The sequence below is a fragment of the Pseudochaenichthys georgianus genome, chromosome 14, assembly GCF_902827115.2.
Source record: "Pseudochaenichthys georgianus chromosome 14, fPseGeo1.2, whole genome shotgun sequence".
Lineage (NCBI taxonomy): Eukaryota > Metazoa > Chordata > Actinopteri > Perciformes > Channichthyidae > Pseudochaenichthys > Pseudochaenichthys georgianus.
In genome coordinates this window covers 36032643-36045220 of record NC_047516.1, presented here as the reverse complement: position 1 = coordinate 36045220, position 12578 = coordinate 36032643, and the positions used below count along the sequence as shown (strand labels likewise).

At 41.9% G+C, this 12578-nt stretch overlaps 1 protein-coding gene across 3 annotated transcripts; it reads left to right on the top strand.

Moving 5' to 3' along the window:
* Positions 1-577: 577 nt before the first annotated feature.
* LOC117458940 (organic cation/carnitine transporter 2-like) lies at positions 578-9851 on the top strand. Of its 3 annotated transcripts, none has more exons than XM_071205499.1 (11): positions 578-805; positions 1524-1706; positions 2702-2805; positions 2957-3111; positions 3228-3399; positions 3547-3679; positions 5119-5192; positions 5939-6153; positions 8173-8355; positions 8539-8674; positions 9029-9851. In XM_071205499.1, exons 1-11 carry the CDS (start codon positions 599-601, stop codon positions 9096-9098), a joined length of 1632 nt encoding a protein of 543 aa, XP_071061600.1. In that variant the 5' UTR covers positions 578-598; the 3' UTR covers positions 9099-9851. The 3 variants fall into 3 exon arrangements, with proteins under 3 accessions (XP_071061600.1, XP_071061599.1, XP_033955581.1); XM_071205498.1 differs by having other exon boundaries at positions 5104-5192; XM_034099690.2 differs by lacking the exon at positions 8173-8355 and having other exon boundaries at positions 580-805; positions 5104-5192.
* Positions 9852-12578: the final 2727 nt, after the last annotated feature.

The following is a 12578-nucleotide window of genomic DNA, read 5'->3' as shown; positions in this document are numbered from 1 at the left end:
TGCACTCAAATAGTGCCTGTTTGCACTTAGATTGGCTCTGCTTCTGCTCAAACTGTACGCTTGCACTCAGATATATTGCTGCTTACAGATTTGTTCTGCTCTCAGATTTATTCTGTGCGCGCTCGAAACATTTATGCAACAATCCTGTCAAAATCCCTCAACCAATAGGAGGCCAGGTGTCCTTGCGGGTGCGTTCGCTTTACTTATTACAGCGTTCCGTAAGGGCGGTTACTCTTTGGTTTGTCTTTGGTGCGATGACAGGGTTTGAGTGAAGGAAATCAATAAAGTATGCTCTCAAATTTAAATACCACGCTCTTGAATAAAGATAGGGAATAACCCCCATACACACCGAGTTGAAATCTGACGCCGTGGTCGCTCTTTTTCTCTTGGACAGGTAATTATCTGTTTTGTATGGTTTACAATTCCCCTGAACTATATAGCCAACCTAAGTCATGTGCGAGTTCATGTGTGTTGGAGGAGGTGCTCTGTAAGGAAGTCTGAAGGAAGGGGCAGATTCTTTTCGGCTGTGTACTTTCAAATTTTAGTGCACTCGAGCCGGTTTCTGAAATGTACCTACCCCACCTTTAATACTCAGGCTATGAAGGATTACGATGAGTCCACTGCTTTTCTGGGTCAGTGGGGACGTTTCCAGCAGGTTGTCTTCTTCCTGCTCAGTGCCAGCATCGTGCCCAATGGATTGGGCGCTTTCTCTGTTGTCTTCCTGACAGACATTCCCAGACACCACTGCCTGATTCCTGAGGAAAACCTGACTCAAGATTGGCGCGATGCAATCATCCCGATAGAGGTAATACAAATATGAAGAATGTAGCAGTTTTATTCCCTCATTATGAATTCTTACACTAGCCAAACCAGAAATGAAATGTTAATTTGTTTTCACAATACTTTTGTTCAGATGTGCAGCATGTTTTTTTTACGAGTCTGCTGTAAAGATTTAAAGGAATCAAGTGATCAGTTAGTCTCTATACTTTGGACTGTGGTGGAAAAGGTCATGCAAGGACACGGTTGTCAATGCCATAATGTTGAATCCAGGGGTGGAAAAATAAATCGGATGATTTACTGAAGTAAACAAATACAAATACTCTGCAGGGCTGCATTCAGTGAAGCTACAGAAGTATTAGCATCAAAATATACTCTTAGTACCAAAAGTAAAAGTACTCCTCCATACAGAATGACACAAATAAGCACCATATAGTTTATATAATTGTATTATCATTATTCATGTTTTGATATGTTCATAACTTCAATGTTGGACTTGGTAAAGGTGGGGTTTATTTGAATTGTCTTATACACACACTGGCTAACTTAACCTATAATAACATATATTAATTTAAAACTAAATCTGCAAAGTGACCAGTAACTAAGTCTGTAAAATAAATGTAGTGAGTAAAAAGTATAAATATACTACTCTTTTATTACACGGTATGGCACCACACTTGACATGGGTAGGTTTGTTTTGATTACATGTTTGCTTATAACAGTAATAACGTTAATGTGACTGTTAGGTGGTGAATGGGAAACGGGAGCAGAGCAGATGCAGCAGGTACAGGCTGGATGTGGTCAGAAACCTCTCTGCTCAGGGCTTCATTCCTGGCAGGGACGTCAACCTCACCGACCTGGAGCAGGAGGGCTGTGTGGACGGGTGGAGCTACAGCAAAGACATCTACCAGTCTACTCTGGTCTCTGAGGTGTGTGTCCCTATAGTTTCAGCTGTAGAGAGCAGACTCTATTCTTAACATTTCTAGAATTTTAGATCTATGGACTAAATAGGTGACAAGTTACAAGGTGATCTCTGTACACATATGAAGGGCTAGTCATGTTCTCATAAGACTATTTGCTAATTTAAAAAAAGATGGCCTGAACTCACCAAGGGAAGCTGGAAAGGCCATTCAAAATGTAAAATAATAACCTGTTTAAACTGATTAATGGGTGATAAGAATAACATGTTCCCAGTTAATCCTGTTTAAAGGATGTTTGAGCTGTTGTTTTTCTTCATTTCCTATGCTATGATAGAGAATTCCTTTGATACAAGGATACAATTCTACAAATACCATGTGTTGGGGAAATAACTGTTGGGGAAATATTTTCCAAGGCCCATAACTTTGACCCAGTTCATCAGTTCGAACTGTCCTGACTGAGCACACGCACCTGTAACCTTGGCTGCTGTGCTCTCAGGGTTCTGTCTCCCTGCTCCTGCCTGTTGGCGTCAGCTGATAGAGGTGTTATGATTCTATGTTGATTATTCTCTCTGAACTAGCTAAACACATGGGTCTGGGGTAGTTCTGGTGAGTTCTTCAGATTTGACGTGGCAACTCTACCGTGAAGTCAGAACCTCTGGCTCTTGGACTTGTTTTGTGAATTCTCCGGCCGAAGCTCCTAAATAAAGCCATCAGTGTTTGACGTCAAAGCTCCAGCTCTCCCCGTGTCTCCTTTTGAGTCGGTGACTCCTCCTGCATTGCTACACAGCAGTTTCCCCCACACCATGCACATTCACATACTACCATTTGCAGCTTTGACAAAATGGTTATACATTCAAACAGATAACCATTCTATCACGGAGCTGTTAAGTATAGCATCCTAGTCAGCTACTGAATATTGTACTTGTATTCATCAGGTTGTTTTTGACATGGATTCCTTTGGTCATTGTATTCATTGATACATTTTTCATGTATGGATATTCCAGTTTGACCTGGTGTGCAGTGATCAGTGGAAGCCACCGTTCACCTCCACAGCTTTCTTCCTGGGATTTCTTGTTGGATCCTTCATCTCAGGACAGCTCTCAGACAGGTACAGAAATCTACAAATCCAACAGGCGTTTTCCTCAGTATTACATTTTATGTTGGTACATAATGCATACAGTTGATGAAACATTTCTCGTTTATATTTAGTATGTTATTTTGTATAATTTGTATTCTATCATCTGGATTTCTCACTCTAGGTTTGGAAGAAAGCCTGTTTTCTTCACCACCATGGCAGTTCAGACAACTTTTTCCTTCTGTCAAGCTTTTTCACCTTCTTGGACGGTTTTCACCATCCTCATTTTCTTCAATGGTTTGGGACAGATATCCAACTATGTATCTGGTTTTGTTTTGGGTAAATGCTCTTGTAACAAAGAAAAGTACTATTTAAAGACATGTCTGATTCTGAATGATATGCATATATTTGCCGTGTACATCTTGCTTCCATCATACATTTCTCTTTGTCTACAGGCACTGAGATCTTGACTGGCGATGTTCGGGTCATATTCTCATCTATGGGTGTGTGTCTGGGCTATGCCATTGGCTACATGATTCTGCCTCTCGTAGCTTTTTTTTTAAGGGACTGGAAATCTCTCTTGTTAGCTATCTCTCTACCTGGCGTGCTCTACATCCCTCTCTGGTGGTAAGTTGTACTTATAACGGCAAAATGTCAGGAGAGGGTAACAACAATTTGGTTATTTCCCTAAAATATTCTAACTTAATCTTCCTTTTTGTTTTATATGTTAAACCCACTGGTTAACTTTTTTTTCTGTCTTTAATGCTGAGGAAGGTTTATCCCGGAGTCTCCTCGCTGGCTGCTCTCTCAGGGAAGAGTGGAGGAGGCCGAGGCCATAGTGAGAAAGGCGGCTAAGACAAACAGAGTTGAGGCTCCAACGGTCATCTTTAAAGATTACAGTGCACAAGTGAGTCTGACTTGAATAGGATTGTGAACAGGGTTCGAGATATAAACTGAGCTCTATGGGGGTCTTTAAAACTAACGCATGCCTGCGCCTGCACGCGCATGCACGCAGTCACAGGCATAGATTGCGCAATAATGTATTGCGCACCTTGGGGGTGCAGACTCCAAATAATGGTATATATTGCACACCCTTGCGAGTATACAATTAGTGTCTGATGTTTTAGGGCTTCAAAGATAATTACAAAAACTCAGGAACTCTGTACTTGTGGAGCGTCACAAACAGCGCCTCCGTTTATTACGTTTTACTCTCTCCACAACTTCAGGACAGACTGCGCATGCTCAAACACATGAACTCGTACACAATCAATAACAACGTAAGAGCTATACCAATTAAAGAACATACAAAAATTAGCTCTCGCAGATAAAACGAGAGAGAGAGACTGACTTCACTGCTAATTACGTGGTCCAACACACACACACACACACACACACACACACACACACACACACACACACACACACACACACACACACACACACACACACACACACACACACACACACACACACACACACACAGAGAGACAGACAGACACGCACATACCTTTGCGCAGATAAAATAGCCCAAAGTGGTCTGTTTTCAGCAGCAAAGACGGCATCCTCCGTAGCAGCAAGGTTAGTGCTAGCTGTCACGCTAGCAGGTGCATTTTGGTTGTCAAAAGCTGTTTTTTGTTTCTTTGTGAGAAAACCAAAACTAGCTTGTAGACCCCGTCGGCTTTTTTTGGGCGGCATGGTAATCGTCTGATAGCCTACGGTACTCGTAGTATGTATGTGTGTATCTTGTCAATATATTTGAATGTCTGTTGATATAACGGTTCATTCTTCGGGCGCGCGCAGCACGTTCACAGCCTCACAGGCATAGATTGCGCAATATTTTATTGCGCACGTTAGAGGTGAAGTGCAGGCATATTGTCATTCAAGAGAGAATACGATGCGTAGTTCTTTTGGAAAACATTGTTTTGTTTGCCTATTTACCTCGTTAACATAAATAATACTCATTACATTGAAAAAATGCATTATTTGTGATCAAAATAAAGGTTGTTAATGTATATTAGCGACCCCCACAGATGTTTGATTTCACTGGGTCCGTGGGAGCTCAGGCCCCTCCTTATGGGAGCTCAGCTCCCATTGGCTCCCACGTAACTCGAACCCTGATTGTGAAGACACAGGAGCCAATTGATATGCTTAAGGCCAACTTTAATAGTACTATTTATTCTGTAAAGAGCAGTCCTTTTTCAAATGTCATAGCTATTTTTCCTACAGTTCGACATTTTTACTTTTTCACCAAAGTGGTAGGTTACAGACTAGCTAAAACATAACTAGCTGCTGGTAAAACTGATGCTTTTATATGTTTGTATTATCTTGCAGGATGATGACCCTCAGGAACACCTCAATGTTATCAGCCTGGTGAAGACACAAAGCGTCAGAAGCACGACTGTCATTCTCTGCCTGGTGTGGTGAGTATGCACTCTGAACAGGGTTCATGTCCTTTTTGCTGAACTTGTAACTCCTAGTAGTTGGTCCCAAACCTCCAAGTGAAGCTCCTTGGTAAACAGAAGCAGTTGGGGAAAGACAGCAGAATGTACTCAATAGGTAATGCATTAGCAGAAGAAGTGATCACATTACTGTGATGAGTAGTGTTCTTTATTACAACTCCCCAGCCATCATATTGAATTTTAGATCACACCGGCATACCTATTAAAGTAGTTTAGCAGATGATTCTTACAGATTGATATCTGATTAAGAAAGATAATGAGATCTAAATTCATACCCACAGTTGGAATGCAGGTACAACTCCTCGGCTCCTCCAAAGCACTTGGCCCTTAAACGGTCCTGATGAGTAGGTTGGCATCTGGCATTTCAGCTCTTGCCATTAGTGTTTGTGTTTTATTGTGTGTGCAAATGGAAGAATGATGCTATGTGGGGTCAAGTCCTTTTTAGTGGTTGGTAGACTAAAAAATCACAACATAAACTCGTAACATTAGCTGCAACATCTATATCTGTAGCAATGTCTACTGTCATGGCTACAACTTCCTACAATGGTGTTCTTTTTCCACAACCTGCTCCTTGGTTTTGATCATATCGAGCTTTAATGATTGAAGTTGCCCCATTTGACAAAGCTCTCTATAACCATATTGGATCATACATTTTGAATATATTCATAACCTAATAACAAACATCTCTTCGGTCTGTGTATGTCCAGGTTCTCTTTGAGTATTGGGTACTATGGCCTGTCCCTGAACACATCCCGGCTTCATGCTAACCCCTACATCAGCTGCTTCCTCTCAGCAGCTGCAGAGGTACCAGCCTACATGTCCTGCTGGCTGGCACTGAAATACTTCCCACGTCGACTCTCTGTCATCTTTATCTTACTCCTTGGTGGAGTGTCTCTGTTTCTCATTCAACTGGTGCCTGAAAGTAAGCAGTTCAATCAATCAATCAATCAATCAATCAATCAATCAATCAATCAATCAATCAATCAATCAATCAATCAGAATGCTTCATTTATTCCGGGGGGAAGTTATGTTTTATTACATGTGCACCATATTGGACTAAAGTCAATAACTATTTATACAAACATAGGAGGTAAGAGTAACAATGTGCAATGAGAGTAGCCACTGGGACGCAGCGTCTTAAGCACAGGAACAAGGTCGAGCGTCCTCCACAGCACAGAGACCCTCTGATCTAGAGATGGCAAATCCGGATCATTTTATGGACTCGGAGTCTTCTGAGTCAATCATTGAAGAGATCCGGATCATACGAGTCATTTGAGTCATTTGAGTCATATGAGTCAGCATGACCAAGACCGTAGAAATCCTACCGGTGAAACCGAAAAGTTGTTGCATTTAACCAGCATATTAAACTAACGTTACATTAACCTCCGCTACACAGTGTCTTTTGCTTTAATAAAACATGTGTGTGTGTGTGCATTTTAAAAAATAAGTGTTTTGCATTATATGTATATAGTTATTTTAATATGTTCCTGTACTTAAGCTAATTTTGCACAATTGTGTTTTCATTTAATAATAATAATAATAATTTTATAATTACATTTTATATATTCTAACTGTTTTGAAATGTTCTATAATTTGTTTCTTTTTGTGTGCCATGTTCAAAATAAACGAGTTTCCAAGTAAGATCCGATTCCTTATTGGAAATGCAGCTATTATTACAGGAGAGTCTCCTGTAATAATAGCTGCATTTCCTGAGGAGACTGTTGCACAACATGACCATTTTGTTAGAAGTCTACACTGAAACTTAATTTAGAGCCGGAAAAATCGCGGGATCCGTGAATCCAGGTCAATGATCGAGAGAGACCAGTAGCCTACGAGGACTCAGAGCCGTAACTTATAGCAGGCAGCAGATCCAGAGATCCAGCAGACTCGTCCCCATGCACGAATGTACAGCAGACTCAGCCCCTCCTCCGGCTCGCACGGCTCCCGCGAGTCCCACGGCTCCCGCGAGTCCCACGGCTCCCTCGACGAGTCGCAGCAGACTCAGAGATTTGCGGACTCACGGCTCACTCACGGCTCACGGCTCACTCACGGCTCACTCACGGCTCCCGCGAGTCCAACGACTCACGGCTCACTCAAGGCTCACGGGACTCTCGCGGGAGCCGGAGGAGGGGCTGAATTTGCTGTTGATTCGTGCATGGCGACGAGTCTGCTGGATCTCTGGATACAACAACGTTGTAATGTGATTGTACACGTTATAAAGAGAGTAAAGAGTGACGCAATTTATAGTTTTAATTGTTACGTCACATCAGGTGTAGGACTCAAAGGACTCGGGTTAATCGAGAGGGAGACTCGTCACGACCGGCTCATTACTAGGATCCGGGTTAATGATCCGGATGAATCATGACTCGCCCATCTCTACTCTGATCACTCAGGCTCATGGTGAAGACGTGGTGAAGCTGGATGGAAATGTTGTCATTAGATATATCCTGGTACAGCCATGTTCTCATTATCAAAGTAAACTGCACTCCAAATATTCCATCTGACTCCAGGCTAACGCTGTTAGCTCGTCGATTTTACATTACATGATGAGAGGGGGAGACATACATCTGGACCCGGCTGGCCTTCTTTTTCCTCATTGAGAGATTTTCTTGGGATCAAACCAGAAATGATGCCGAATTAAGAAAGGGACTTAGGGGTCACTTCCCTCCCACTTACTTCTCGTGCCATCACTTAGAATTTAAAACCATAATTCTTGATATTACGAGCACCAAATGTGCACATTTTGGTTTGGTGTTAATTTGATATATATATATATATATATATATATATAGTGAGAGAGAGAGTTCCTTTTTAAGAAGGCTTTGTAAGTGGAATAATTGCTAAGAGAAAGAGGAGGACTTGAATAAAGCTTTGGAGTCACTCAAGCAAAGGAGAACATTTGATAAAAAACACTGTTGTTAATCCATTTCTTGCGTTTCAGCTTTATCAGAGCTGGCTGTCGCTCTGGAGATGCTGGGTAAACTTGTTATCACCAGCGGTACATCCCTGATGTACGCCTACACTGCAGAGCTTTACCCAACAGTGCTCAGGAACACAGCGGAAGGCGTTTGCATTACTGTTTCCAGAATAGGAAACTGCCTTGCTCCTTTTTTGTTACTGCTGAGTGAGTCAACTCGTCTTCATCGTAGATATTTGTGTGATCCTATCTTAACATATTGAATTTGTGAAGATAAGCTGGCATTTCAATATTTAGGATGCTCTGATTTCACATCCTGTACATGTTTATAGTGCACATGTGTCGGACCCCGGATCTTCCTCTTCCTGATTTTGCCTTCTCCTTATTCAGGGGAATCTTTTGAGTACCTGCCTTATATCATACTGGGGACTCTGGCTGTTGTCTCTGCCTTTGCAGCTCTTTACCTGCCGGAAAGTTTTGGAAAACCTCTACCTCAAACTATTCAGCAAATGCAAAAGAGAGAAAGGTGGGTATCTAGCATTAACTATTTCTTCATCAACATTATAAAACACAGAAATTACACTGAGTATTAGATTTAAAGAAACGTGCAAAACACTCTCAATACTTAAACTGTCCTTGTTGACACATTCATACCAAGAAAGCAGTGTTTGAATATATGTATTCACTTATAGCAATGAATTAGAACAAAGAAAACTTCATGGTACCTTTAATATAACCACCAAAACCCAGCGTCCCTCATTGTCCTTATCCATGTCAATCTGAGAGGATGTTATGATGGTGTCATCAGTCTATTTCTATTTATTTGTTCCTTTTGAAAATCTAATTATTGTTTTATTTGTGTTGTCTTTCATCACTACAGCATGAAGTGCCCATGCATCACAAGAAAAGAACATTTGAAACCTGTGGTACATTTGGAAAGTAGACTCTGATTGTCAAACATGAATGAGTTATTCATAAATATGATACTGCTGTATACAGTTCTGATAACACTTGTTTACACGTACTGTATGTCTATAATTACATTACATGTCACTTGTAAGACGCTTTAATCCAAAGCGACTCACACACTCAATACTGTGGGCGATCCCCACAGGAGCACTTTGGGGTGAAGTGTCTCAGGGACACAACGACATGCTGACTGCAGCGGGGTTTGAACCTGTGACCCCCTGATCCGAACACCTACGGACAACCCACTACGCCACACGCCACACGCCTCCCTATAATGCTTTACGAACAAAGTTTTAAAAGTTTGAAGGCTTTTATCACATTTACAAGCGCTCACAAATATTCAGATTGCTTTATCACAAAATCATAGATCATGATGTATAAGGTCAAGTATCATAATGCTTCATATGGCTGGTCAGCACAGACATTTTTTACAATGATAATTAGCATTAAGGAGCACTATGATACAAATATGGTCTTAATCATTTTGGAACAAAGTCAATTGTGCGTGCGCTCTTTGCAAGCTAAGTAAAATTACAAATATCAAAACAGAGCTTTAATATTAAAACACTGCTATTGTCTTTTTGAACAACATTGAAAAGCACAACATTTTCACTAGACACATGTTGCACAGTTGGCATGTTTGTTGTGACACATACAGCTTTGTCAAAAAGCTATTGGATCTGTTATCAATATCTTTGTTTAACTTTTGGAATATATAACCTGTAAATGCAATAAAAAAGCTCAACAAATAATAACAATGTTGCTGGGAGAACTTCCTGACTTGATCTACATTGCGATCTTTTCATTACAAGTACTATAAGCAGGGTTCTTACACCTTTTCCAAAGTCAAATTCAAGCACTTTTCAAGGTGCATTTTCCAGCTTTCCAAGCATCTTACAGCTGTTGTACATTACATATTTATATACACATACTCAAATGATTATTTCCCTACCTCACATTAAATCAGATGTTCTTTATGCTATAAACAACCAAATGTGTGTTTCGTGATAGCATTCTACACGAGGATGAAAAATTAAAGAAAAGAAAACTAAGTTTAATATTTCAAAATTAGTGACCTGTACGACGTAGACTAGGCCTCCCATATAACCTGGCTGAGCCGATATACAACAATCAGCCAAATAACTTTTCAATACATTATTGATTCATTGTTGGTAGTGAACGCAAGTCAGAGGTACATGGTGTACTTCTACTCCTCTACAGTTCAGAGGTACATGGTGTACTTCTACTCCTCTACAGTTCAGAGGTACATGGTGTACTTCTACTGCACAACAGTTCAGAGGTACATGGTGTACTTCTACTCCACTACAGTTCAGAGGTACATGGTGTACTTTCCTCCACTACATGTATTTAATACCTTTAGTTACTTCACAGATGAATGATGTGAAATCTAATCAAGTGTTGAATCAGACTTTAGTTCCACCCGGAGTAAATCCACCAGCTACCCTGCAGTATACAAAGTCATTCAGACTCGCTGCACCTTCACCAGCTCTGAGAACACTTTCATGATCAATCATTATAAAACATATCATATATATTATTCTGAAATGGACCAATCTGCACAACGACTACTTTTACTGTCTTTCACTATATTTAGATGAGAATACTTTTTTATTTTCACTTGAGGAACATTTTGAATGCAGGACTTTTACTGTAACAGAGTATTCCTACACTCTGGTACTTCTACTTTTACTAAGTACAATATCTGAGTACTTCTACTTTTACTCAAGTACAATATCTGAGTACTTCTACTTTTACTCAAGTACAAGATCTGAGTACTTCTACTTTTACTCAAACAATATCTGAGTACTTCTACTTTTACTCAAGTACAACATCTGAGTACTTATCCACCTCTGGTAGTGTATTAGCCTGAATTGTAGCCACAAAATCACGCAGAGCTGCATACAAATAGACTCACAATGGTAACAAGTGGAAAATAATATGTACAAATGTGTCCAATGATTCTAGGTAATGCTGACTACTCAAGACTCCTGACTTATACATCTGCAAAGGAAGACTGTGTTCATTCTACAATTACATGGGATTAAAGCAAAATGTAGTTTTAATTGTATAATACTTCAATTTTATATAAAAGACAGTTTGTTTTCATGTTTTCAAATAAACAAAGTCTTGGCTTTCAGAATATTAAACTTGTGTCAGCAAATTCAGATGATAAATACAACTTTGAAGCTTCGGCATGATTACAAGCAGAGAACGGACTAATGTAACGTCACAGCAAGCATAACAACAGCCGGTGTTCCGGTTTAACTGATTCCCCGATCAACTGGTTGACAGATTGAAATACACATTTCGATCGCTTCTTCTGTCGTTTACATAAATCTTTTGGTATATTTGGCTGGATAGGAACACTTTGATGCACATTCAGTACAAGTGTGTGAGGTTGTGGTTACGATGGCGATATCCGGACGCGAACAGCGAGGACTACAACAAGAAAAACGAGTTGACTGGGGATGTCTGTTCAAAACATTGCGAGCTCCAATAAATCATTTAAACCAGCTATTGTTGGCAGACTTATTACTGAATATCATTCTTAATGTGATACCAAGTCCATCTGAGACCTGTGTACACCTTCAGACAGCCTCCAAGTGAAGCACACGTTCTTTACTCACAGTTTGAAAGCAGCGTGGAGAAGTTTTCAGCTGTGTTAAACTGTGATCCTCTCAGGTAAACTGTGATTCGCCCATGGGAAAATGGGATCCGCCCAGATTAAACTGTGTTACATCTTCTGTGGCTATCTACCAGCGATCATGTTTAATATGAAAGACTAGGGCAAAACTAGGGCCACCAGGGTGGGTGGAGGGGGTCCGGAGGACGGGTCTTGGGCTGACAGCCCAGGGGCATGGCAGAGGACCAGGAAGGGGTCTCGGGCGGACGGCCCGGGGGCAAGGCAGAAGCCGAGAAGGGGGACTCGGGCGGACGGCCCGGGGGCAAGGCATAGTCCAAGGTGGGGGACTCGGGCGGACGGCCCGGGGGCAAGGCAGAAGCCGAGAAAGGGGACTCGGGCGGACGGCCCGGGGGCAAGGCAGAGTCCAAGGTGGGGCGAAGGCCAATCAGCTCCGGAGGACGAACAGGAACCGGAGCCGGTGGGACAGGCTTCGGCAGGATCCCCCACGGAAGAGGACCAGGAGTTGGCAGGACCTCCGACGAGACCGGTGCTGGCGGGACCTCCAACTGAACAGGACAAGGGGTTGGCAGAACCCCCGGCAGAAGACTTGACAGCGGGACCCCCAACGTGACTGGACATAGGGTTGGCAGGACCCCCGGCAGAAGAGTAGTCGGCGGGACCTCCAACGGCACAGGACCTAGGGCTGGCAGGACCCCCGGCAGAAGAGTCGTCGGCGAGACCCCCAACGGGACAGGACACAGGGTTGGCAGGACCCCCGGCAGGAGAGTAGTCAATGGGACCCCCAACGGGACAGGAC